At 40.7% G+C, this 27,516-nt stretch overlaps 2 protein-coding genes across 4 annotated transcripts in view; both read right to left on the bottom strand.

Moving 5' to 3' along the window:
* Positions 1 to 3,056: 3,056 nt before the first annotated feature.
* LOC108537853 (protein SPHAR) lies at positions 3,057 to 3,460 on the bottom strand (the record flags this gene model as incomplete). Its single annotated transcript, XM_017885604.1, has 1 exon — positions 3,057 to 3,460. A coding segment is annotated over one exon (264 nt), but the record flags the coding sequence as incomplete, so codon positions are not given.
* RAB4A (RAB4A, member RAS oncogene family) overlaps positions 3,057 to 27,516 on the bottom strand; it is a 34,327-nt gene continuing 9,867 nt past the window's right edge. Inside the window, exons 2-8 of one of the 3 annotated variants that reach the window (XM_017885601.1) lie at positions 21,823 to 21,903; positions 19,657 to 19,771; positions 12,731 to 12,793; positions 10,945 to 11,099; positions 9,490 to 9,585; positions 5,609 to 5,745; positions 3,057 to 4,788 (exon numbers count right to left, since the gene is read on the bottom strand). In XM_017885601.1, the coding sequence (XP_017741090.1) occupies positions 5,630 to 5,745; positions 9,490 to 9,585; positions 10,945 to 11,099; positions 12,731 to 12,793; positions 19,657 to 19,771; positions 21,823 to 21,903 (626 nt within the window). In that variant the 3' untranslated portion in view covers positions 3,057 to 4,788; positions 5,609 to 5,629. The remainder of the gene's footprint in view (positions 4,789 to 5,608; positions 5,746 to 9,489; positions 9,586 to 10,944; positions 11,100 to 12,730; positions 12,794 to 19,656; positions 19,772 to 21,822; positions 21,904 to 27,516) is intronic. The other 2 variants (XM_017885602.1, XM_017885603.1) reach the window with 2 other exon arrangements.

A 27,516-nucleotide genomic window follows, 5' to 3' on the forward strand; every position in this document is an offset into this window, starting at 1 on the left:
CGTGACATTTTAGAATGTAAAATACTCAGAAATTAAGCAAGTTTGTTTTCTTCACTCTAGTTTTCTTTAAAATGAAGTTTACACATTGCATCAAGAAGTTAGAAAGTTTTGAGAGCACAGGCTTATCCAATTTCCACGGAGTTTTCCACAGACGCTTCATGACAATGCCCTTCAGCATGAGGGAGGACACCGAGATTATTGCAAGTTTAAGAAATGGCGGGCCAGGTGTGGTGGCTCATGCCTATAATCCCAAGGCTTTGGGAGGTCAAGATGGGAGGAATGCTTTAGGCCAGAAGTTTGAGACCAGCCTAAGAAACATGGAGGCAAAACATAAAAAAAAAATTAGCCAGGTGAAGTGGTGCCTGCCTGTAGTCCCAGCTACTCAGGAGGCTGAGGCACGAGAATTGCTTGAGCCCAGGAGGTTGAGGCTGTGGTGAGCTATGACTATGCCACTGCACTCCAGCCTGGGTGACAGCAAGACTGTGTCTCTGAAAATTAAAAAAGAAAACAAAGAACAACAACAAACAAAAAAAGGAATGGCTCAACCCACCTTCTATATAGTTACATATGGTCCAGACAAGCGTGCATCAAAGTTAAATGTTTCCTTAACAGTAAAATACATTCTTCAAAATAGAGTAGTTTGAAGATGAGATCTTTAAATTTGTAGAGATGATTTAAAGTAAATATGCCTCATGTTACTACATTGGCAGGAGTGTTTTAAAACCAGTACAATAAGGAGTACCAGCCCTCCAAAGCCATGCTGGCTATGTATAGCAGGCTGATGGTCCTGGTGTCCCTGCTAAAGGCACACTGCCCCTGAGCCAGGGAACAGCACTTCTGTACAACTGGACACACGCTAGGAAGTCACTGCCTCCAATGCTTCATGAAAGACACATTTTGCTGTTTTAGCACATACCAGAAAACCAACTTTATATGATTGCAAGATATGAAAAACATAAATAGCCTTGGCTTTGTAAGTTCCCAATGGTATGGAAAATTTCATAAAATTTTTAGAAAACGCGATTGTCAAAGATGCATACTGACCTATTTTTTTTTTCTTTTTAGATGGAGTCTTTCTCTGTTGCCCAGGCTGGAGAGCAATGGCATCATCTCGGCTCACTACAACCTCTGCCTCCTGGGTTCAAGCAATTCTCCCACCTCAGCCTCCCAAGTAGCTGGGACTACAGGCACCCACCATCACCCCTGGCTAATTTTTGTATTTTTAGTAGAGATGGGGTTTCACCATGCTGGCCACGCTGGTCTTGAATTCCTGACCTCAAGTGATCCACCCATCTCAGCCTCCCAAAGTGCTGGGATTACAGGCGTGAGCCACCGCACCCGGCCCTGATGTATTTTTGGGTGAAATGACAGATGCCTCAGATGTTTTCAAGTACTATAGCATGAAAACGCTGGGTAAAGATAAAGAAAACAAGATCGCAAAATGTAGGCAATTGTTAAAGCTGGCTGATATAGTGGTTCATTAGGCTATTTTTCTCTATATTTGTGTATACTTGAAAATCTTCATTATAAAAAATTTATAAGTCTATAAAGGGCGAATCTGGCGGGGGCCAGGCATGGTGGCTCATGCCTGTAATCCCAGCACTTTGGGAGGCTGAGGTGGGAAGATCCCTTGAGGCCAGGAGTTTGAGACCAGCCTGGGCAACACAGTGACACCCTGTCTGTACAAAAAATGAAAGAAAGAAAGAAAAGAAAGAAAAGAAAAGAAAAGAAAAGAAAAGAAAAGAAAAGAAAAGAAAAGAAAAGAAAAGAAAGAAAGAAAAGAAAGAAAGAAGAAAGAAAGAAAGAAAGAAAGAAAGAAAAGAAAGAAAGAAAGAAAGAAAGAAAGAAAGAAAGAAAGAAAGAAAGGAAAGGAAGGAAGGAAGGAAGGAAGGAAAGAAAGAAGGAAAGAAAGGAAAGAAAGAAAGAAAGAAAGAAAGAAAGAAAGAAAGAAAGAAAGGAAAGAAAGAAAGAAAGAAAGAAAGAAAGAAAGAAAGAAAGAAAGGAAAGGAAGGAAGGAAGGAAGGAAGGAAGGAAGGAAGGAAGGAAGGAAGGAAAGAAAGAAAGAAAGAAGGAAAGAAAGAAGGAAAGAAAGAAGGAAAGAAAGAAGGAAAGAAAGAAGGAAAGAAAGAAGGAAAGAAAGAAGGAAAGAAAGAAAGGAAAGAAAGAAAGGAAAGAAAGAAAGGAAAGAAAGGAAAGAAAGAAAGAAAGAAAGAAAGAGAACAAAAAATGAGGGGGAAATAATGAAGGGAAAAAAGTACATAAATGCTCTTTTAAATGAAAAAACAGATTCCCTAACCACATTATTTTCTATCAGTAGGTAGTGTTTCCTAACCTTTGAGGCTGGTGACCAACAACTTGGGTCACTTGTCCTACTGAAAGTGGTAAATCTTGTGCTCTCAGATAAATTCCTCTAAAATTCTAAAACAACCCTTTAAAGAAAGAAATACAATAGGGAAGTAACCAAGTCAACAAGTGGAACAAACTCAGATTGTACGTACATGAGTAGTTAGATGGATCAGGAAAGAAGTGCTTCACAAATGGCACCACAAAACATTAAAAATTCACGGTTTTTTTTAAAGCACCTCTAATTTGCCTCTCCAAAACATAAAAGATGACAGAAAATAAGGAAACATCATCTGCTGTGTCACAGTACAAATTACAGATCATTTAGGTTTCTAATTTTAGCATCAGATTCTTTAAATACTATTATTGATCTGCTAGGAATCAATGTTCTTGAATTCAGCAATTCTTATTCAAGCCACAAGTAATGTTTTCAACAAAACCATTACAGATTCCCAAATTGTGATGTTCTCATTTTTACTTAAATGCTGGACTGTAAAAGAATAAATTACGATCTCCAGTTTAAATGGTCTTTATAATCTTTTTCTAGGAAGACTGAATAATTACTTTCCTAGAAATCTAAATTAAGAGCTTCCTGAAAACTTAATGAGTTGCGGGAAATAGAAACATAACATTTATTACTAGCCTGAACAATACCGACTTATCTCCCCTCCTCATTCTCCCTAAAGGCAAAGCCTGATTAAGAACCACCATGGTTTGGTTCTCCAGCAACTTTTATTGGTCAAAGGATGCAGAAGGATATATGGTGTCTGTAGTTTAATTAACAGGATCGTTTATAAAACAACTTTACATTTATCTTATTTTTAAAATTCTTGCTTTTGAATAAGCTGATGTGTTAGAATAGACATGCTCCTATCCCATGCAAAAGCTGTTCAAAATGAGCAGCTTGCAAATCTATCATAAATGAGACATTGAATAAAACATTCTTACAGTGAGGTCTAAGAAGTAGTTCAGTCTGAGAATTTGCTTCAGATACTTTTTGAAATAAAATATTCAAGGCATAAAAAAAGCAAAACTCAAAATATCTAAAACAGATACATACTGATATTTTTATCCTAGTTACTTCCCAGAGTTTTTGTGTGTCTCTGTGCTCTGCTGATTAAAATAAACAACAAAAGCAGTAGGCATCTTCTAACTAAAAGTTAATTTACTAGTCTTCAACTAAAAAGTCACAGTGGAAGAACATATATAAGGTGAAGCAAGCTTTTTAACCTTTCAGACTTAAATAATACTGTATTTCAACTTTAAAGAAAGATTCCACCATATATTTTTTGCACTGACATTTTAAAATATAAGAACAAGTCTTTGTAATACAATATATACTTCAATATACCCAATATACCTTATATGAATTAAAAACATGTCAACTTGATAACTGTAGTAAGGCATTTAAGTATTCAGCAGAAGCCATAAAGAAATTTCTTAATGAGTGGTGTCCTTTTAATATTAACTGGATTTAGCAGGTTTCCTTAAAATGAACAGGAAACAAAAGATATGAAAAACAGGCAGTGATGCCATTCTACTGAATTCCAGAAAAAGCACAGTACAAACAATGTGTTTTCTAGCAGGGAGACCAGACAGACCAGCAAACTGGAAATGGATGAACGGCCCCAGCTTACATGGTCTATTGTATTTTATCCACCGCTGAGAGAAGTATTAGTAGCCCAGTAGGTTTGGGTAAAGGTACCAGAATCCTTAGTGCTAGTCTCATAGCCTAAAACAGAGCAGGTACTCCAGATATACTTCCTGAACTGACCTGGATGAAGAGGCTTTAAAATCAACAGAGCTGGACAGTATAAAGTTCACGGAAAAACTCCATTTTTCATTTTATTTTTTTTGGTATGTTAGTGAATGTCTACTGATCTAGTATTTCAAGTGTGGATCACGTAAACACCATGTAGAATGTAGTAAACAGAATTAAATAAGAAACACACTGGCTATCAATGCCAGAGTCTTTGAATATCAGGTCATAAATATAACCAACTGTGCAATATAACCAACATGATGAGAAGAGCACACCTCACAACTGACAATTTTAGTTCATATGATTAAAAAAAATAAAATCTGAAACTGCATTTAGTGCCACATTCTATCATATCATACATCAGATTCCATGCTGCGGAGTCGCACTGGGCTACAGGACATACAGTACATAGCATGTTTATAGCATGTTTATAGCATGTTTTAAATCAAAAGTGAAAGGGAAAATATGAAACAGAAAATTTTTACATACACATCTAACGGTGTTGTCCATTTAATTCAATTTATATGATTTGCTGTGCCACTTTGACCAGCTTGCAGAACACCCCAAATTCTCTTTTCTCCATAAAGATCTACTTCCATACAGAGTAGAAAAGGATGGTGGTAAAAAAACTTCAGATTCTTCAGGTTCCAACAATTGTGTCCCAAATGCCACTGTATGAACACCTAAAAAGTAATAAGAACAATGTCAAAATCTGCACAATTATAAATGCAAAAGTAAATACAGCTTAAAGCCTAAAAGAGAATTTGTAATTATCTCGACTTTCAATACTTGTCTGTGTCTACTACATGATGTCGACTATAAATAAAACGTCCACTGTGGTAAATGGGAAAAAAGAAGAAGCTTTAAAAAGTTAAAGGGAGACATTTGTCAATTTCATAAATGGGTCTCCTGTTTTAGCAAAAGGCACATTCATTTAGACCTCAATCAATCCAGGAAAGGCTCCTCACTGACATAAGGAATCAGGATATCTCACCCTCTCCCGTCAACCACCACCTGCCCTTCCTTTCTTTCTGAACAAGAACATGAGAATTTCCTATAGGGTGTAAATTATTTCAGTTAGAACATCCAACTTTAAATTATGGGATATTCTCCTTCTCTCTTTTTTTTTTTTTTCTGAGACAGTCTCACTTTATCACCCAGGCTGGAGTGCAGTGATGCGATCTTGGCTTACTGCAACCTCTGCCTCCCAGGCTCAAGCAATTCTCCTAAGTTTCATGAGCAGCTGGGACTACAGGTGCATGCCACTATGCCTGGCTGATTTTTTGTATTTTGTAGAGATGGTGTTTCACCATGATGCCTAGGCTGGTCTCGAACTGCTGAACTAAAGTGATTGGCCCACCTCAGCCTCCCAGAGTGCTGGAATTAGAGCCACTGCACCCGGCTGGGATCCTCTCTTTTTCATACTGCAGCTTCCCAAAGCTTTAACAGGCCTCTGCACTTCAGCTTGTCAGGAACTCAGGGCAGTGAGGTGTCCAAACCCACCTGTGTGCGCTCCCATGGCTCCTAACAACCACACTCCTGAGCATTCGGGGCCTGTGCGCGCCGCGGTGACCTCAGCTGTCTCAAGGCGGCATCTCCGTACTGAATACCCGAGCCCATTCTTTCTGGGTCCAGCTCACCTAAGGACCAAGCGAGTCTTCTTTAAAAAAAAGTTTTATGTTTCTGAGATCCCAAAAATAGATTAAAAAAAAAAAAAAAGCAAAGTACGGAACACTGTGTATATATCCCACCATTCTGAATAAAGAGGAAAAAACAATATACATGTTTGCTTGCACCGGCACAAAACATCTCTAGCACGATACATAAGGAACGGCTGATTCAGAGTTCTAGATGGCCAGGGACAGGAGGGGGTAGTAAGAGCTGGACTTTTCACGGCATACTCTTTTATACTTCTTGAATTTCAAATTATGTGAATATATTATTTGTATAAAATAATTTAAAATTAAATTACAAAGATACAATTTTTCACTTATCGGATGGGCCAAAAGTCCAAGTATGATGATACTACAAGCTGTGAGCATGGCTTTAGTGAAATAAGCCCATCACTAGGAGAAAATGTGACCGCCTCTACACCAAGATCCCAAATGCTTATGTTCTCTGACCCAGCAATTCCACTTCTGGGCATTTGTCTGACACACAGACTCATGCACATGTAAAAAAAAAAAATATATATATATATAAAATTATTTACTGTAACATTATTTATAATAGCAAAATACTGGCAACAACCCAGATGTCCAAAGTACACTGGCTACATAAATTATGGTAACACATACGTGAAATATAGGTTGAGCGGTCCTTATCCAAAATACTTGAAACCAGAAGTATTTTGGATTTTTTCAGATTTTGAAATATTTCCATTATACTTACTAGTTCAGCATCCCTAATCTGAAAATCTGAAATTTGAAGTGCTCCAATGAGCATTTCCTTTCAGTGGCAATGTTGGCAATTAAAAAGTTTCAGATTTCGGAACATTTTGGATTAGGGATACTCAACCCATGTTATGTATTACACACACACATTATGTATGATATTATGGGTTATATATATGTATATTAGGTATATGTATATACGGGAACTATACGCCGATTTGTCATGATTTATAGGTTATATAATAGTAAGTAAAAAAGCAAGGCGTGGTAGTCTATCATATGATATATTTTATATAAAAAAAGGGAAGAAAACAATGGTTTTTGTTACCCATTAAAAAAAATAAAAAGTACTGCTGAAGAATCCTAATTTATACTCTTATTTTGTTTTCACCTAGAGGTACTTATGATTTTGATGATCTCAGAAAGAAACACACCTTGAAGACTGTATATGAGTTGCTCTATCTGATGTATTCAGGGATACAACATTAAAATAGCAAGGTCATGTAAATACAACCTCATGCTGAGCTTAGTAATACTCAACAGCAAGCCAACTGTAATGATTTATGTTACAGAGTCTTGGTCTTTGTACCAAGCTTAGTAATTTTTTTTTCTTTCTGATAAAAAAAAATACAAAAGGATTTTTGTATTTTGTGTACGTGTCCACTTCTGTTGAAACCCAGCACTTCCAACTGGGCCCGACTCTCCTCCCTCCTCCTTCACCCAGCACCCTCCTTCTTCCCTGGCCTCTCCTTGCCCATTCTTCTCTCCGTTCCCCCTGGGCATTTAAACATGCTGCAATTTCTCCCATCACCCACACCCCCGACTTTAAATTAACCCTTTGCACCCTATAGGGCCAGCCTGCGCTTCCTCAGGAGAGGAGTGGACACTCAGCTTGCTCACCTCCTACTTCTTCCTGATGGATGGCCAGCCATCTTCTACCTTCATAATTCTGCTGAAACTGTTCTTGATCAAATTGATCACTGACTTTCTATTCCCCATCCCAATGTATGTTTTTCAGCTCAGTCTTAGCTTATGAGGCTTCCCTCTGTTACTATTTACAGTACATAATGAACACTCCTTTGATTTACTTATAATTAGGGCTTAAGGGACACCCACATTCCCTTGATTTTCTTCACACATTTCTGACCATTTCCTTTTTCATCTTTTTTGTAGATTCCTCTTCCCCTGCTCATCCTTCATCTCCAGGGTTCTGCTGATCACTGCTCTCCTTAAACACTGTTCTCTGGATGATCACATTGCTTCCACAGTTTTAGCTGTTCCTATATATTGATGGTTCCCAAATTTATACTGCCAGCCAAGAACTCTTCCCCAAGCTCCATGTGTATGTCCCAGTGTTACCACAAAGGCTGCATATTCGCAACAGAGCCATCTTTATTTCCTCACACTCCCTGCTTCTCCTCTGGCTCCACCGCATCTCTGTCTAGAGACCCCAGTGTGACAGCTGTGAGTCATCCTTGGTTCCTCCTCCCCTGCTGGCCCCTCCTCCTCACCCTGTCCCACCTAAGAACCAGTTGTCCTGTTCCACTATTGGGCATATGAGTCATAAGATGCTACTGCCTAAATATATCTTAGATCCATCTCTCTCTCTCCATCTCTGCTTCCATATCCTTGTTAAAGCATTAATCAGTCATTTCTTACTAGGATTACTCAAAAATGCCTTATAATTGGTATCCTGGCCTCCAATCCTGTCGTCTCTTCAGTCTGTTTTCAACATAACTCCCTACATACATGACTTATCTCAAGTCACAACCTGATCACATCACCCACCTGCTGACAACCCACCACCTACAGCAGTGGTTCTCAATCTTGGATGAACATTAGAACCGCATGAGTGAACATTTAAAAACGCTGATGCCTCGACCATACTTCAGCCCAATTAATTCAGCATCTCCAGAGGCAGAGCCTGGGATTAGAACTTTTAATGCATCTCAGTGACTCTAGTGCTTATCTAGGGTTGAGAATTGGTAATCTACAAGATAAAGTTCTAGATCCTTGATGAGGACTGGCTGGTTCCTGCCTTTCTTCAACCTTTTCTCCTGCTATTCTATCTTCCTCACTCCCTTTGCTGGCTCACTCTTCCTTATATTCTGAAAGCCTGAGCTCATCTAACACCTTCTCCTGGAAGCCCTCCCTGACACCTCCTCTATCCTCTGGCTGTGGCAGGTCCCCTTCTTCATGTTACCCTGAGCCTGTGCATCCCTCAATTACCACATCAGCCTCGTGATATTGTAATTATCCTCTGACTGTCTCCCACGAAAGACAGTTTCTCGGGGGACAAGGGGTGTGATTTATTCATTTTTGTATCCCAGCATCTGACAAAGAATAGGCACTCAGATGTTTGAATGAATCAATTAAAAGTGATGCCCATATATAGTTACTTTAGTAAATGACAATTACATAGTATTTTGTCAGCTGCCTACATTAGGATTATTTTGAATTATTTTAACTGAAGCAACAAACACAAAAATGAGGCATTTTATAATTGAGGCATGCTCAGTGAGCTTCAGAAATAAAATTACTCTGGACTCCATAGCTCCATGATGCCCGATCTGCAAAGATCAACACTACACCATGTACCTGTAACTCCCTTACACATGACCACTGGCCCAACAGAATTAGCATGCTGTTGACAGAGTGGACAAAGGCCTATTCTTCCTCCTTTTAGTGAAGGACCCAAGAAATACTATAATTCTAAATGCAAACACTCTCTGAAACCTTGACTACTCCTCCACAGCTGAGTTGGTGTGCCCATCCACTTTCATCACCATGGAAACCATCCTGATAAGGAGGGGCTTTCACCTCAGCCAGGAGAACATGACCTTTGAACCCATATGTGATGATTTTAGGTTGGCAGGTACAGAGAGAATAGTCTTTATTAAACCACTCCTGAAACTATTAATTAAAAGGTGATCTACTGAGCTAGAGTGTAAAATATGCAGAAGAAAAGTTGACTAATGGAAAGGCTTTTACCTGATTCAATTTTGTTAAGTATTTTTCTTGCACACTGTACAAAAGCCTCTTCTACATTCTCCCCTGTTAGTGCACTTGTTTCCAAAAACATCAGCTCTAAAATGGACATCAAACAAAATAAAGTCATATTTAGAAGATGATCATACTTTTCACTTACTAAAAGTCTGTACAGCATTCTCTTAGAAAAGCAGACAAAATATCATTTATAACCTAAAACCATATATTTCTGTCAGTATAAAACCAACATATGTCGTTATGTGTTTTTTAAATGTTAGAAGAATTTTAGCACCGGACTGAAAAGTCACTGGAATCCTGTGCTAGCCCTTCACCTGGTGAAAGGCCTGAGCGAGCAACCAGGCTTCCCCAGCTGAGTGACCACCCATCAAGAAGGAGCTGGCTCGCCAAAATGGCCCTGCCACTGATTTCAGGCAAAGTTGCAATGTCCTCCTTCAAACAATCTGAGTGTCACCACAAATATGACCTACAAGTGTTTATACTTTTTAGGGGACTATACTGCAGTTTGTCATACAGCCCACGAAGAGAGCGTATAGGAATTAATATTCTTTCTACCCACTAGAGTGGCTGTTCATCTCAGCAGAAAGGCCTGTTCTGCTTGCTCTCTCAGCAAACCACAGCCTCTCTAGCCTCTTGTATCCTCACTTGTAAAAATGAGTGTAGATGACATCTAAATTCCTTTTCATCTTTGTTAACATTCCAAATTTCTGATTTCTAAACAGCTTTTTAAAAACTGTCATGATGGCGTATGGATTTCTCTCATGTTTATTTTCTTAGCAAGAAACTAGTAAAGTTACAATATAATTTGGAATCTTAGAGTCCAATCAAATATTGATATTAGCATATTATAGTCTTTGGTTCTAAAATTAAAGTTATTTAAAATGTCTGAATTTTAAAAAAATCATTCTCTTATCCATTAATAAAGCAACCATTAATTTTATGTGGCATTTTCATGTATGGAAATTCAAAACAGTTTCAAAGTCACCTATAACCAAATGACTTAAGTTTAGCAAATGAAGCCAATAAGCCAGGTATTTCTTCTGCTTCCCTTTCTATTTGGGCTAATACTTCACCAAATTTCCTTCAAAATACATTAAAAAATAATGACATCATTTGAGTCTTTAATAATGAATCTTTAAAGATTATTGTTATAAATTTCACTTTAGCCCAAGATCTCTAATATTAAAAGACCTTAGACTGAGAAGTCATTACATAATGTTACTACATTTGCTTTTATCATTATAGTAACGTCTGCAGGCAGAATGCAATATACTAAAAATATGCTAAACCGGTCTAATTTATAGTAAAAACAATTGGAAATTCCACATTTCCTAAATCTAGTTTAATCTCAAAATTCCAATATATGTTTTAAATTCAAAGAAATGCTTTTATCCTCGAAGATGCCATTTGACAAACAGTAAGAAGCAAAAGGTCACTTGCCATTTTCTTGAGCAAATCTGGAGGCTTCTAAGAAGGTAACTTCACGATCCGCATCCAGGTCCTTCTTGTTTCCACAAAGGATGATCACAATGTTCTGACTCGCTAGCATTCGGGCATCTGTTAACCAATTAGTAAGCGCATTGTAGGTTTCTCGGCTGCGTAATATAAGATTGTGAAAATAATACATGTATTTTATAAAACTAGCAACTCTTTCCAGTCATTCTCACTACTCATACCACTTTTCAACATTTCAGGGTAATGGCACCAACACCTTTAAGGTAACTCAGACAACGTGAATGCACCAAATATATACCAGAGTTCTGTGGTAATATACTAAATATATCACCAGGAGTTGTGTGTGGTATATACTAAATATATACCACAGAGTTTGTTTCGTTTTGTTTCTGGTAAAATGAGACAGTAAGTCAGATATTTTGTCATTTTTTGTTTGCCCAGTCATGGGGCAAAAGGAAAGAGACATTCCTTCATTCATTTGACATCTACTGAGCTCTTAGCATGTGCAAGGTACTAGACTCTGGTAGGCAAGATTTCATAGCTAACTGCTGCCACTTAATGAATCCTTGCCATGTGCCAGCACTTTGTTTTACAAGACTTTATCACATTGATTCTTTATAAGGATTCCATGACACAGACTGCCATTATTCTCCTTTTCCCTGAGAAATCCAAGGCCCAGAGAGATTAATTACGTTGCCCTAGGACATACAGCAGCCAGTGGCAAAGCCAGGACTTGACCAGCTCTGTCTGGCTCCAGAACCGACTCTCAGACTTACTATTTTTGGTCCTCATGTGTCTAAAGACCGAGTTCTTCTCATGGCACTTTGCGAGCCTGACTGATGACTTCACACTTTAGCAGGCAGAGCCTTTCACTGCTGGGGCAAGTGCAGGAAGGGCTGGGCCAGAAACTGCCTGCTTCCTCTCAGAATGCCTGTCTCCAGGGACACAGATTGGAAGAGGGAAGCGGCTGACCGACAGCCGCTCACTGGACAGGTTCCTGCCCAGAAAGGGCTCCCAGGTGATGCCGTTTAGATGACATGTTTCTGAGATAGTGCTACTCAGATCAGCGCTGTCGAATGGGATTTCTTCATGGATAGGAATGTTCTATAATCTGTTCTGATATGGTAGTCACCAGCCATGTGTAGCTACTAAGGACCTGAAATGTGGCCAGTGCAATCGAGGAACAGAATTTTTTATTTCAGTTAAATTGCCACATGTCACAAACAGCTACTATCTAAGTGCTTCACATTAACTAATTTAAATCTACCAATGACCTCCTGAGGATCATGGGATTATTACTACCTCCATCTTACAGACAAGGAAACTAAGGCCCAGGCAGCTGAAGCAGCTGGCCTGAGAGGGTCACCCAGCTAGTGACTGCAACTGGGATTTGAACCAAGCAATCTCAGCCCAGCGTCTGTATCCTTGCCCTCTCTCAACTCACTTCTAATAACTTACCGTACATAAAGCTTTGTGAACCTGAAGGAAAGTGTCCAAGCATCATGTCAAGAAACGTAATGCAATAAGATAGATTGCTTCATCTACCTAAAACCTTACAAACACATTTCTCTGCATGGGAAAGCAGTGGTAGGGGCTTGTTCAAAGACCTCTGAGACCCCAGATGGAAGGGCTAAGGGGCTTCCTGGATGCCAGCCACACCACCGTCCCTGGACACACAAAGCACACACTGCACGGAAGGCACCTTGCCAAGACCAGCCTTTGGGCTGCAGGGCACTGAGCAGCCTCCTTCACCACGGGGAGCTGGCATTACCTGGTGATATCATAGACGAGGAGAGCCCCAGCCGCGCCTCGGTAATAACTTCTCGTCACGGACCTGGAAGAATTACACTGGTTTTACTTTCAACCAATTGAGACCCTTTACCGTATCCCACCTTCCCATGAAAAAAAAAAACCCACGCTTGCTCTGTAAACCATGGCACAGGGACAGACGCCGGTTTAAAAGAGAAATGATTCAGACACCTGAACATACGTGAGAGGGGTTACTCTGCCTGAAATCACATCACTGCGAAGTAGGAGACTCCTTCAAAGCAGATGCAGCTCTCTGATGGATGTCTCCTTTGAGAACTCCTAGCAGGGTGAGCTGTCTGCAGGCGGAAGCCAGCACCACCCCTTAGATGGGCACTAAGGGGCTCAGCAATCCACTCGCTTCTCTGTGGGCTCCTCATCTACCCCACTCCCTAGCACAACTCTCTCCATCTCTTCCAGTTCTCGCCACCTCTTGGGGCGGTGGAATCCATAGTCACCATGGCCCTGCATCCATCTGCATCCCTGCCCCATTACCATGGGGAAACTGAGTGTGCCAGCATGTCATATCCACTCTCACATTCAAGAAGGCGTCTTTCGTTGAAGGCGTCTTTCGGTCACACATTTTCCCTTACATTGTCAATCTCTCCCTCTTTGCTAGATTTTTCCCATTAGTGGACTGACACCTATAATCCCAGCACTTTAGGAGGCCCAGGAGGGAGGACTGCTTGAGGCCAGGAGTTCGAGACCAGCCTGGGTAAGACGAGAGACCCTGTCTCTATAAAAAATTAGCCAGGCATGGCAGTGCACACCTATAATCCCGAAGCTGAGGCAGGAGGACTGCTTGAGCCCAAGAGTTCGAGGTGATGATGAGCTATGATCATGCCACTGCGCTCCAGCCTGGGCAACAGAAAAAAAAAAAAAAAAAAAAAAGCCAGGAGTTCAGGATTTTCCTATTAGCAAAACAAAATAAATTGGCTCTGGTACCACCCATCTTAAAACACAAAACAGAAATATGCTGCACAATCTTTTCAGCTACTGTCCCACTGTCTGCTCTTCTCCATATCCAACTCTGTTTTCTTGAGACAGAGTTTCGCTCGTTACCCAGGCTATAGCGCAATGGTGCGATCTCAGCTCACTGCAACTTCACCTCCCAGGTTCAAGCAATTCTCCTGCCTCAGTCTCCCGAGTAGCTGGGATTACAGGCACCCGCCACCACGGGATTTCACCATGTTAGCCAGGCTGGTCTTGAACTCCTGACCTCAGATGATCCACCCACCTCTGCCTTCAAAAGTGCTGGGATTACAGGCGTGAGCCACCACGCCTGGCCCCACATCCAACTTTCTGAAAGAGCTGTCTTTACCTGCAGCTTCCTCCTCTTCACCTCCAACCTGGTGTCTCTCTCTGCTACTCCCCAAAAGCCTGTCAAGATCCCCACCCTCTGTGCACCCGAAGCTCACTCACTCGCGCAGCCTCTGCGCCCTGCACTCTGCTAGTCTTCCTCCCGTGCACCAGCCACTTCTCTGTCTGGTCATTCTTCCGAATCTGCCCTGCTGGGATTGCAATTCCCCAGAGCTGGGTCCTGGGCTCTCTTAACATTCGACTCAAATTTTGTATCCAGCTCAGATCCAAGTGCTGCCTCCGTATCTCCATGAGACTGCCTGATAAACATGTCAAACTTAACATTTGCACAGCAGAACTCTTTTTGGTTCCACCCTCCAGGCCCATCCTGGCCTAGGAAGAGGCATCACTATCCACCCTGTTTCTAAAGCAAATCAGCTCCACGTTCATCCTCAACTCCTGTCCACTTTCACATTCACTCCGCCTGTCTAGTCCAGTCTCCTAAACAGATCCTGTGTCTGCCCACACTGCTGTCCCTGCTGCCACGTGTGGCCCACAGTCCATTCTTCAGAGCAGCCCAACTCATCAAGGCCCACGACAGGACATACCCCTCACTGTACCTGGCCCTTTGGCCCCATTCTCTTCCCTGCTCCCAGCCCCTGCCACTCCCATCTGGGCTTGTCACACCGCTGGCTTTCCTTGTCCCTTGGGTCTCATTAACACTATCTCCTCGGCAACGTTCCCCAAGCACCCCCATCCAGTGGACCCCCTCTGTCTATCTCAGTGTGTTGTCTCCTGGGTGGCACCATCCCACTTGGTGGGATGCTCTGTCTCTGTCTCTGTGTTGGCTGCTGCCTTCCCTCCACAGGGCAGGGCTCTGCTGTCTCACTCACCAGAGGACCCCGGTCCCTAGCACAGGGCCTGGACAACTGCTAGCTAGACATTTCCAGAACTTAACTGTGGCCTAGTTTTAAAAAAACATATTTGGTTTTCATCCCAGGTTCCTGGCACAGAGGCCCAAACCCCTGTGATTTCCTTAATGATAAAGGTATCTTTTGTAAGCCAAGGAGGTAACTGTGGGAAGAGGAGCAGGCTAGAGAACCTTGGGATGGGGGCTGTGGCCGTGGGAGCCCTCGCCGTGTGAGGAGAGTGCTGGAACTTCTAGCCTCGCCTCAGCCCTCTGGGGAGGAAAGAGGAGCTGCATGGAGATTGAGTCACTCATCAATGGACAATGTTTTAACCAATCATGCCTATGTAAAAAAAAAAAAACCCACAAAAAAACCAAAATGATGGTGTTCAGAGAGTTCCTGGGCTGGTGATGGCATGGAGGTGCTGGGAGGGTGGCCCATCCCCATACCGTGTCCTCCTGAGCACCTCCTCCACTGGGCTATGCCTGAATTGACACCTATCTAACAAACCAGTAAATGCCAGGAAAAACGTTTTTCCTGAGTTGTGTGAATCATTCTAAAGAATTCTCCAACTTGACAGGGATGTGAGGGATGGAGGGCGTGGGAACTGTCAGATCTGCAGTTGGCCAAGAAGTGCGGGAATCCTGGGCACTAAAGTGGTGACTGGCATCTGAAGTCGGGGTGGCAGTCTAGGAGACTAAGCCCTTAGCCTGGAGGGTCTCCATTAACTCTGGGTAGTGTCAGAAGTGAATTGAAGTATTGGACACCCAGCTGGTGTCAGAGAATCCGACTGCCTGGTGTGAAGAAAAACCCCATAGACTTGATGTCAGGAAAAAAAAAAAAAAAAGACACCACAGAAATGAACAGTGCCTATCCTTGGAGAACAAGGAAACCGTGGAGCTTGCAACAAACAAACAAAATTACTAATTATTACTTTGCTACTTGGAAAAGAAGAGCTACTTTTAAATGCTCTTTTTAGCCCTTAGGAAGCTTCAAACTCTTCATGTAGCTTGAAGCTTTTCCTCTCTGCCTTGAGACCGTTACCAAGAGAGGCACACGCTTTAAGGACTGGCGGCAGGTACAGGTGCAGAGTGGACTGTTTGCTTCCCCCCTACAGCCTCCTAGGGCAGGGGGAAAGGCCTTGCTTCTCCATGTCTATTAAGAGGCAGCGCCTTTCTATTCTTGCTCAGCAGGCACCTGGCTTCTAGAGGAAGAGGGAACTAACAGTTCTCTTCAAGATAAGCTATATCACATCTACTTCTTAAAATTTTACTTTCAGATTTATTTTACAACACTGTCTTTTGACAAATGGTTTCTTATACAAATTATTCAAGTATACAAATTTACACATTTAAGAGTACTACTCTGAGGTGTTCAATTTTCTTACAAAAGTCATTTTAACCAACATAATACATGTGGATAGTTTTCAAGTGAAATGTTATGAAAAGTCTCTAAATTAAATACAGGGATCTCCTGCCTCACTCCTCTATGGGAGCCCTACTCTCCACAAGCAAGGTGAGTTCTCTTTCTGGTAACCGGGTTTCCTTTAAGTCATTACAAGAGCACATACCGCACCCCTATGTGCCAGACACTATTCTGGGCACAGGGGGAACAAACAAAACTCAAAAACCCTTACACTCATGGATCTTACAGTTTCCTTCTTCTCATTTCTACAAAAGGTTTAGGAAACTGTGAATTTCAGAGCTGTTTCTTCCCCGCTCTGACAAGAGTCGTGAGCTCACTTACAGACTCCTCACTTGTTCTCCTGGTCCTCCTGGAAGGACAGTGCCATCACATACTGACTGCCGTCTTCGTCTTCCCTCACCGTCCCTCTAGACCTGTGCCATTCTGAGCTGGATCTTCCTGCTGGCTTCATTTTCCTCTTTCTCAGTTCATGCCCTTGTCCTGGTGAAGTATGTCCTCCTAAACTTCCTAAGAAAGTACATTTCTAAGAAGTCTCTAAGAAAGATAATCTTGGCTTCCTCCTCATTCTTGCACATCTGTTGGTATTCAGCCTTTACTCGCACAGTTACAGTTTGGCTAAGTTTAGAATTTTAGGTTGAAGAATTATTTCACCCTGAGTTTTGAAGGCAATACTTCCATTTCTTTTAGCCTCCAATGTTGCTGTGGCAGGGTTCGAAGCAATTCCATTTCTCACACTTTATATGTGGCTGCTTCTTCCCTCTTGGAACCTTTTTGGTCTCCTTTACTTCATCTCTGGTGTTCTGAAATTTCACACGACATGCTCTGGTCTGGACTTTTTCCTTACTATGTTTGATTTTAGGTGGGCCAATTAATCTGGAACCTCATTCCTTCAGTGAAACATTTTCTACTGTTTCCTCTGCTCTTCTCTCTTCTGGAACTCCTAATAGTCAGGCATTGCATCTTCTGGATTAATTCTGGATGACTCTTTACGTCACCTCTCCCATTTTTCACCATGAGTTTACTTATTACTCTGATTGCTCTTTTTAAGTATGACTTTGTTTCTATTACATACTTCAATGCAATCTCTGCTCTTCTTTCTGAGGATACTGTGGTTTTAGTGTGATTTTCTTTTTTTTTTTTTTTGAGACAGAGTCTCGCTCTGTCGCCCGGGCTGGAGTGCAGTGGCCGGATCTCAGCTCACTGCAAGCTCCGCCTCCCGGGTCCAAGCCATTCTCCTGCCTCAGCCTCCCGAGTAGCTGGGACTACAGGCGCCGCCATCTCGCCCGGCTAATTTTTTGTATTTTTTAAGTGGAGACGGGGTTTCACTGTGTTAGCCAGGATGGTCTCGACCTCCTGACCTTGCGATCCGCCCGCCTCGGCCTCCCAAAGTGCTGGGATTACAGGCTTGAGCCACCACGCCCGGCCAATTTTCTTATTCCCTGAAAGTTCCAGCTTCTTTCCTTTGAGCTCTCTCTTTTGCTATAGAAACTTTCTTCAAATTTCTGCCTGATCATTAAGAGCAAGGAATGAAAAAGTCTAAAAGCAGCTCTTTATGTGTGGGTGAAGCGGGTGGGCTTGGAGGGTTTCACTGTCAGATGACTGGATAGAGATTGGGCTGTTTCACCGGGAAAGCAAAACGCAGTACCTTTAAGGCTTTCCTTTCCGACTATTCATTCTTCTGCAGAGAAGGCTCCTTTCTCCTATGTGGGACATACACACCTGGCTGCTAGTGACCAGGAAAGAGGTTGCGGGCAGGGGGGGTGCGGTTGGGGGCCAGAAGCTTTCACTTTCACTTAATTTCCCTCTTTTCAGGCCTGACCCCGTGCCCTCAGGTAGGCCTTATGACCTTGAGTCTAGACTCCATTTCAACGTAAAAGACTGAACCTCTTATTTCGTGTGTAAACATGAACCTCTGTAAGGTCTACCTCCTGTAGAACCTGATGCTTCCAAATGCTGACCTTTTCTGGGACTCTGGAGGAGGAAATGGCTTCCCCCATTACAGCGCTTAAGGCAGAGCTCCTTCTGCTGTCAGAGCACCATCTACTTCCTATCTTTAAGAATTTTTTTTTGGAAATCTCTCAACCATAATTGTGCACTCTCTCAATCTTGGCCTTTTTGAGTTAATTCAATTTCAGTTACTTAATAGATATTTCAGTGGGGTTCTGAGAAGGAAAAGGCATACATGTCTAATTGAATCCACCATGTTTAATCATTGCTTCCAGAAAATGATGGTGATTAAAGGTGGTTATGGCATTTTTGAAGCAATTATTGAACTTCAATTACTTAATTAATTTTTGAGACGGAGTTTTGTTCTTGTTGCCCAGGCTGGACTACAATGGCATTATCTCAGCTCACTGCAACCTCCACCTCCCGGGTTCAAGCGATTTTCCTGCCTCAGCCTCCAGAGTAGCTGGGATTACAGGTACCTGCCACCATGCTCGGCTAATTATTTTTATTTTTAGTAGAGAAGGGGTTACACCATGTTGGCCAGGCTGGTCTTGAACTCCTAATCTCAGGTGAGGAAGTCTACCTTGGCCTCCCAAAGTGCTGGGATTACAGGCATGAGCCACTGTGCCCGGCCAAACTTCAATGATTTAATATAAGATATATACTCAACTTTAAGTGAAATGTTTACAAATGGGGTGGATTTCACTGAATTATAAAACTATCTGTTCTGACTGTGCATCTGTGCAAAAACCACAACTAAAATATTAATCTATTTTCTTGCTTTAGTAGTTACAGAATACTAAACATGTAACCTCATTTGCAGTGACTGAAGTCATTCTGAGCCTCAATTATGACTCTATTGTAATAGAAGTGTGGACAGAATATTTTGTGGAGTGTGTATCAAACATCAGAACATGCTCTAGTTAATGTAAAACAAAACAAACCCTCACAAGAGGTTTTAAAAAGTTCTTTAAAAAAGGAACACAGAAAAAAACAAGCTTGTGCTTTGATGTGAATCTAGAAACATACTGTACAATACACAGTTGTCACATCCTCCTGAGAACGGGTCAGCCTCCGAATGATAATGCAGTTGCCTGGAAATCCTCCTGTATTCTTTAGTAATCCATGCTGCAGAGAGCTAACCTGAATTTTAGCTGTCTTGTCAATCAAAGTTTCCAAAAATGAAGTTTCTGAGATTAGGACAAGGAAGCGGTGTGTTGGGGAGGGGGTGAGACCTTACATATTGAGAGAATATCATCAAGTATTTCAAATCAAATTTTCAAATATTTTCATTAAGTTAGAGAAAAGCTACCTGAATCGTTCTTGTCCTGCTGTATCCCATATTTGTAACTTTACATATTTACCACCAACATTTATTATCTTTGAACCAAATTCCACTCCTATTGTATGATTTGAGTCATCTTTGACTAAAAAAGAAAAACAAGAACAGCACATTTAATTTTAGAACATTAACAGGCTTATCAATTTAAACAAGTGACACTAAAACCAAGAGTTACATCAATGAGGAATGGACATTGCTCTAGCCATTCATTTCTCCAACATTCCACTGAGAAGATGCATTTAGTTTAAAAGATAATACACATAGCCCCTATTCTCCAACAGACATAAAAGTTTTTCTCAAAACCCCTAAACAAATCATACATTTAAAAACCTATACCTGAAGGTAGCCCTGCCATACCTGAACCACATGCAATTGTGCACTGTGAAGATGCTCACAGATGGCGACTGCTGACGTACCAGGGTACCATTCTGAAGGGCGTAATGCCCAGTGACAGGTCTGGAACTCAGGAAGTAATGAGGTGGAGACAGTTTCAACTACTGTATTAAATATTCTAAAGAAGTAACAGTGAATGGAAGGAAAAGCAGGGGAAAAGGGAAAAGGAGGAAAAAAACTGAACCAAAGAATAAACACCCTCCAACAAAGCCCAAAACAAAACCCTACGCAATCTACAGGTGTTTGAGTTTTCATTCATTGTAGTGTTCTATAGAAATGATTTGGGATGAATTTGTTGGAGAAATTAGTACTACTTGAATGGGCAGGAGAGAGGCAAAGTAAGTATTTTGCTAAACCCAGTGGGAATACACTGCCTACGAAAGAACATTTCAGTGATGATGAACAGATAAGCTAAAATTGAGTATCATGGCTATCCAGTCCATTGGCTAGTTTGTATTTTGTAATTGCAGAACAAAATTTAATTTTTCCAGGGATTTATTATTCACAGGGCAGAGGGTGGATAAATGGTTACAGTGATTATGCTCGTCTGTTTCATGCCCAAACAGTATAGAACTAGTATGGAAATTCCATTAGGAGTAAACTACCAGGAAAAATGCAGAGTAAAATCCTTCAAAAAACAATAGCTAAAGGCCAGGGGCATCCTGGTTACAAAGAGAGACGTTCCGTTCATCACTGTTGTGAGGAGCTGTGGGGAGGACCATGCAGGGGAATTCTCTGAGGAGGAGAGAATGATTACATAAGCTGAGTACCTGGCCCAGTACCCTCTGGGTATTCTTTTCTAAGACTATACCATGCAAAGTCTTGGCAACATGTAAATAAACTATGCAGTGAATGAATACTTGTTAAGTTCAGTAAGGACCGGTTCTGTGACTAAGCCACACTGGGTCCATGTCATTAAACAAACAGGCTCCAACAAGCTCTTGGTTGATGAAAATGGAAGTAGCAGAGTAAATTTCTAGGATTTTATTATTCTTCAAAGCTTTCTGCCAAGCCACCCCATACTGGCTCTTTCTCCTTTTTACCCACCACCTACAGTGTCTCACGTATACTTTCTTAAGATACACTTAATTAAAAAAGACATTCTGTTTTTGAGCCTTCACCCACCTGCCACTAATTAGACAGGTCTTTCTCCACAATTCTTTCCATTATGATAAAAACTTTTTTTTATTTTAAGGGCCTTTCAAACCTACAGTCTTCTACAGCTTTCCAAGGTCTCACATAGTTTGAAATAAAAAATTCAACCTCCCTTACCAAAACAGTGAAGGTTGATGTTAAGATGGGCTGTGTGGTCAAGAGGTCTGTTCCTGGCCTATAAAACAGAATTGATGACAGCAACTGCCTTAACTACAATACAAGCCCACTATGAAGACCAAATGTTGTTATTTTATCCAAAATGTATGCCTAGAGTTTCTCTGGCCGCTCTGTCAGGAAATGGGATTCCCGCCAGAGAACCCCTTTGCTATCTTCAATATCACTATAAGATCTCTCAGCATTTGGAAAATGTACAGTATAAATAACCATATATTGAACCATTGTTAAACTGAAATGCTAACTTAATAAAAAATCACATCACCCAAAGTTTAGTAACATAACCCTTTAACATACTTTCAAACTATTACTTTTCTCCTCTGAAAAGAGTTTAAGTTTTACTGTAAACAACTCTGAGCAAGAGAGGGCTCTCAGAAGACATGCATGGGAGAATGACCATTTGATGACACTTACATTTTTTTTCAATAAACTGATGAAGTAAGCAAGATTTGCCAGTTCCTGCATTTCCAATAACCAAGAACTTAAACAAAAAATCTGAAAGATAAAAAGAGACTGTGAAAATAACTTCAAAATGGTGCTGTGAATTTCTTCTTAGATCATGATCATAAAATTTAGTATCTTAGTTGTTAATACAACAGGAAAAAGAGGTAACTGAGTATCTTGTGAAATGACAATATACGTGTTGACTTACCTTCTCACATTTAAGGATTTTAGATATTTGGCTGACATGTTAACTCAGCGGTTTTCCAAACTGTGCTCTCTGAATAATTACTTTGCAAGCTGAAAGTTTGAAAACTACTGTTGGAATGAATAAAACTTGTCCCTCTGCTAGCCACTATTCAAAGAAATATGCATATTCAGTTGGCAGCAAACTTAGTTTAGAAATTTCAAGTGTTTTCTGTACAAAAGAGTAAGCCTGGTAGACTTTGAAGAGTCTACTTCTTTCTTCTTTTTAAAAAGCAGGGGAAAAGGGAAAAGGAGGAAAAAAATAAGTTTTGTCTGCACTTGCAGATTTATGTGGTCTTGCTTCTTTTCCCTCATCTGTAATTTGTTAGCGGCATAAGCCAAGTTTAGGTCAGCACTTCAAGTGTGAAATTTGTCTGATTCAATGACAAACTGAATAATTTCTTCTTTACACATAGTAATACATTCAATTTGGGATATTATTTTTTATAAAATGGAAATAAAGGATTTCCAAATGGAAATTGTTAATTAGCATGATGTAGTATCGGTAACTTCATATTACCCATATTAATTCACTTTGTTTTTTGTGTTATCAGAGAACCGTACGTAGTTCTGCATAGCTTAGGAGCTGAGGAGCTCGGGAGCACCAGAACACCAACTCCCTCCCCGTTTCACTCAGCTGCTAAGTCCACTCCCTACCCTTGCTCCTGACCCACCACTGCTAATCCCCACTGCTGCCTGACTCCTTCTGTGGTCTCAAAGGCTCTGCTCTGTATTCCTGGCTCCCCTGTTTGTACCTTTGAAAGTGTCACCTCCACACTCTTTTCCAGATCAGACCAAGCACTCCCTCCTCAATTAAGCTCCAAGAGTGTGTTCCTTTACTGATGCTTGGCCTAGCTCTGTCACCTGTTTCTTAAGAACTATGTTAATCACCACTGAGAGATGAAGCCTATTCAACCTCTCATGATATTCACATGGTTACAGGCAATCAAACTAAAAATAATGCTATTAGAATTTTGTTGGCATTAAAAAATTCCAGGCTAAGCGCGTTGGCTCACAACTGTAATACCAGCACTTTGGAAGGTTAAGGAGGGAGGACTGCTCGAGCTCAGGAGTTCAAGGCCAGCCTTGGCAACATATGAAATTCTGTTCCTAAAAAAAATAAAAATAAAAATCTTAGCTGGGTGTGGTAGCACACACCTGTAGTCCCAGCTACTTGTGAGGCTGAGGAGGGTACACACCTGAGTCCAGGGGTTCAAGGCTGCAACGAGTTAGGATCACGCCACTACACCCCAGCTTGGCTGACAGAGCACTCTGTCTGTAAACTAATTATTCAATGGATAGGTTAAAGAGTAAAATGGATAAAACTGAGGAGAGAATTAGTGAATCAAAATAAAACCTGGAGATTTCAGTAGGCTGTACTGAGAGCTGAAGACAGAACATATAAAAGAACTCAAGAGACATGGAGGATTGAAGGAAAAGACCTAACATGGGTCTAACAGGAATTTTAAAATTAAAAAAAGAAGAGAATGAGGGTAGAGAGACCATATTTAAAGAAATAATGGCTGATAATTTTATAGAATTAAAATTAAAGGATTGTTCAAATAAAAAAAACTCTGAACCATGAGAAGAATAAATAAGGATAAACCTATACATAAATACATAATTGTGAAACTGCAGAATAAACATGAAGACTGTAAAAGCAATAAGAAAGAAAGGAAAAAAGGCTTATAAAGAAACTAGGTATCTTGATTCCAAAGGTCCAAAAACAAAGGCTTACTATCCTCACATGGCTGAGAAGAGGGGCAACACTGTTGCATTTGATGTGCAAAAAAATTACCCTTAAAGCCCAGGTGGTCTTCCACTTCCAGGACAATGGAGTAGAAGAACTTTTTCCTATTTTTCTCACTAAGAACAACTAAAAACCCTAGAAAAGGACAGGCGTGGTGGCTCATGCCTGTAATTCCAGCACTTTGGGAGACCGAGGCAGGTGGATCACCTGAGTCAGGAGTTCGAGACCAGCCTGGCCAACAGCGAAACCCTGTCTCTACTAAAAGTACAAAAATGAGGCAGGCGTGGTGATGGGTGCCTGTAATCCCAGCTACTCAGGAAGCTGAGGCAGGAGAATCGCCGGAACCTGGGAGGTGGATTGCAATGGGCTGAGACTGCGCCACTGCACTCTGGCCTGGGCGACAGAACAAAACTCCGTCCAAAACAAAACAAAATAAAACAAAAACCACCCTAGAAAAGAAATATAAAAGACTCTGAGGCCGGGCTAAGACAGGCGGATCACCTGAGGTCAGGAGTTTGAGACCAGCCTGGCCAACATGATGAAACGCTGTCTCTACTAAAAATCTTTTAAAAATTTAAAAAAATTAGTCAGGCATGGTGGAGAGCACCTGTAATCCCAGCTACTCAGGAGGCTGAGGCAGGAGAATCGCTTGAACCTGGGAGGCAGAGGTTGCAGTGAAGCAAGATTGTGCCACTGCACTCCAGCCTGGGCAGCAAGAGTGAAACTCCGTCTCAAAAAAAAAAAAAAAAAGACTCTGAAAGGGTGGAGCACTAGAAGGCCAGTGTACCAGAGATTTCAGTGTACCAGGGATTTCAGGGCCCAAGGAATGATCTGGAAGGAAGTTCCCTGGGTTCTTTTTGCCTCTTATATCCTAGGCTTGGAGCAGAACAAGCTGGCAACCCAGAAATGCCAATGGATGCAGACAAAAGAAAGTCCTAGTGAAAGCCTGCTCTCTGTAGCCATGGGACCAAAAAAGGGGCAGCCAAGCAAGAGAGAGGAAAACTCTTCCACAATAATGACTCTATTCTAGCCAAGCACCACAGCAAAAACTATGGTCCAACCCGTACCCATGCCAACAAAGGCCGAATGGGGAGCTTAAACTTCCACCCTTGCAAGGCTACAACCAAGCATATCAATATTCCCATAAAGAGGGTGTCAGAGAAGATCAAGTAGGGAGCTAGGGCTTTCATCTCTGCTGGCTGGGTAATGAGCTCTTCTGTGCCCCTGCCACAGTGTCAGTGGAGGTCACCAGGGAAAGGGGGATGAGAAGAACATTCTAATCCTTACCTAGCAGTAACAAGATGAATTCCTCTCACGTGTCAATGGAGGCAAGTGGGGAATCTGAACTTCTAGATTCCAGAATCCAGACATGATGGCAGTGATAAGGTAGTGTCCAAGAGAGGAAGACAACTGAAAGACTTAAATAAAGATCTAAGGTCCTATAATATCCGTATTGACTGGGATTGTTTATGGATGCTCGGTTAAAATGTGCTATGTCTGGTAAAGAACTTAATGTACTATGTACGTTGATGGAAATTTCGTATTAGTTGGTATTCCAATAATACCAACTAATAGAAAAATATCCAGGTTTCAGTTGAAAACTCCTCATCATACCAAGAACCAGGAAGACCTCAAACTGAAAGAAAAAATATAACAGACATATTCCTATATCAAGATGACAAATGTCAGAATTATCTGACAAAGATTTTAAAGCAGTCATCATAAAAATGTTCCAACAAGTAACACAAACATGCTTGAAATAAATGAAAAAATTAGAAATCGTCAGCAAAGAACTAGAAAGTCTCAGCAAAGAACTAGAAGATACACAGAAGAACCAACCAGAAATTTTAAAACTGAAAAATAAAACTACCAAAATAAAAGTTCAGTGGATCGGCTTGACAGCAGAATGGAAGTGACAGGAAAGAATCAGTGAACTAGATGACAAAATGATCAAGTATCCAATCTGAACAACAAAGAATAAAAGGCTGAAATAAATAAACAGAGCCTCAAGGACCTGGTGACAATAAAAAGGATCTAACATTCATGTCACTGGAGTCCTGGAAGGAGAGGACAAAGAGCAAGTGATTGAAAAAAGCACTCCAAGAAATAGCACTGAAAACTTAAATTTGGTGAGAGACATCAATCTACAGATTTGAAATGATGAATGAACCCAAAGAGGATAAACCCAAACAAGTCTGTGACAAGACCATAACTAAACTTCCGAAAACTGAAGAAAAATAAAAAGTCTTAAAGGTAGCCAGAGAAAAACAATACTGTATCTACAAGGGAAATACAATTCAAATAACAGCAGATTTCTCATCTGAAGCCAGGGAGGCCATAAGCGAGTGATTGTATTTTTCAAGTGCTCAAAGAAAGAAAACCTTTCAACCCAGAACCCTATGTCCTGTGAAACTATTTTTCTGGAATAAAGGGTAAATGAAGACATTCTCTGATTTAAAAAAAAAAAGTAACAGAATTTATCACCAAGAAATCTACCTGTAAAAGAACAGCTAAAGGAATTTCTCTGAACAGGAAGAAAATGATAAAAGAAGGAATCTTGGAACATCAGAGTGGAAGAAAGAACACAGAAAGCAAAAATATGGGCAAATACAATAAGGCTTTCCTTCTTATCTTGAGTCTTCTTCATTACGTTTAACTGTTTAAGAAAAATAGTATTACCTATATGATTCTAAAATAAAGGAAATACTTAAGACAATTAAAATAAGACAGGATAAAAAGATGACAATAGTGAACTATGATATATATACATAACTATAAGTTATATATACATATAAAGTAAGACATAGAGTGACCACTGAAAAAGCTATGAGCAGAGATACATTCAAAAACACTCTTGGTAAATCAAACAGAATTCTTTAAAAACAGCCAGTCAAGGCAGGCTGGAAAAGAAAACTGAGAAATAAAATGGCAAACCTGAGTCATACAAGATCAATAATTATATTAAATGTAAATGGAATAAATACACCAATTAAATGACAAAGATTGGAAGACTGACTTAAAAAGCATGACCTAATCATACACCATCTACAAGAAACTCACTTCAGTTATAATGATATGGGCTGCTGAAAGAATGGAAAAGGATATATCATGCAAACATTAATCAAAGAAAAACAGGGCTGGTATATTAATATCATATAAAATAGACTTCAGAACAAAGAAAATAACCAGAGACAGAAAGGGCCATTACATAACTATTAATACATAAGGGTAAAGCCACCAATAAGATATAGGTATCTTGAACGTGTATATGCCAAACAGCTGTAAAATATGTCAAGCAAAAACTAACAGAATTAAAAGGACAGACACACCCACCATTATAGCCTGAGATTTTAACATTAAGTAAAATGTTAACTGTATGGTCGGCAGTTTCTTACAAAACTAAACATTTAAGTACCATATGACTCAGCAACTGCACTCCTAGACATTCATCTCGGAGAAATGAAGACTTTGTGTCATATAAAACCCTGTACATGAATGTTTATGGCAGTTGTATTGGTATAGCCCCAAACTGGAAACAACCCAGATGTTCTTTAACAGGTAAATTGTTAGACAATCTTTGGTACACTCATAACAAGGAATGCTACTCAGCAATAACAAGGATTAAATTGTCAACACACGCAATAACCTAGATGTATCTCCAGAGAATTACA

This window comes from Rhinopithecus bieti, unplaced genomic scaffold (genome assembly GCF_001698545.2).
Source record: "Rhinopithecus bieti isolate Rb0 unplaced genomic scaffold, ASM169854v2 scaffold_14839, whole genome shotgun sequence".
NCBI lineage: Eukaryota > Metazoa > Chordata > Mammalia > Primates > Cercopithecidae > Rhinopithecus > Rhinopithecus bieti.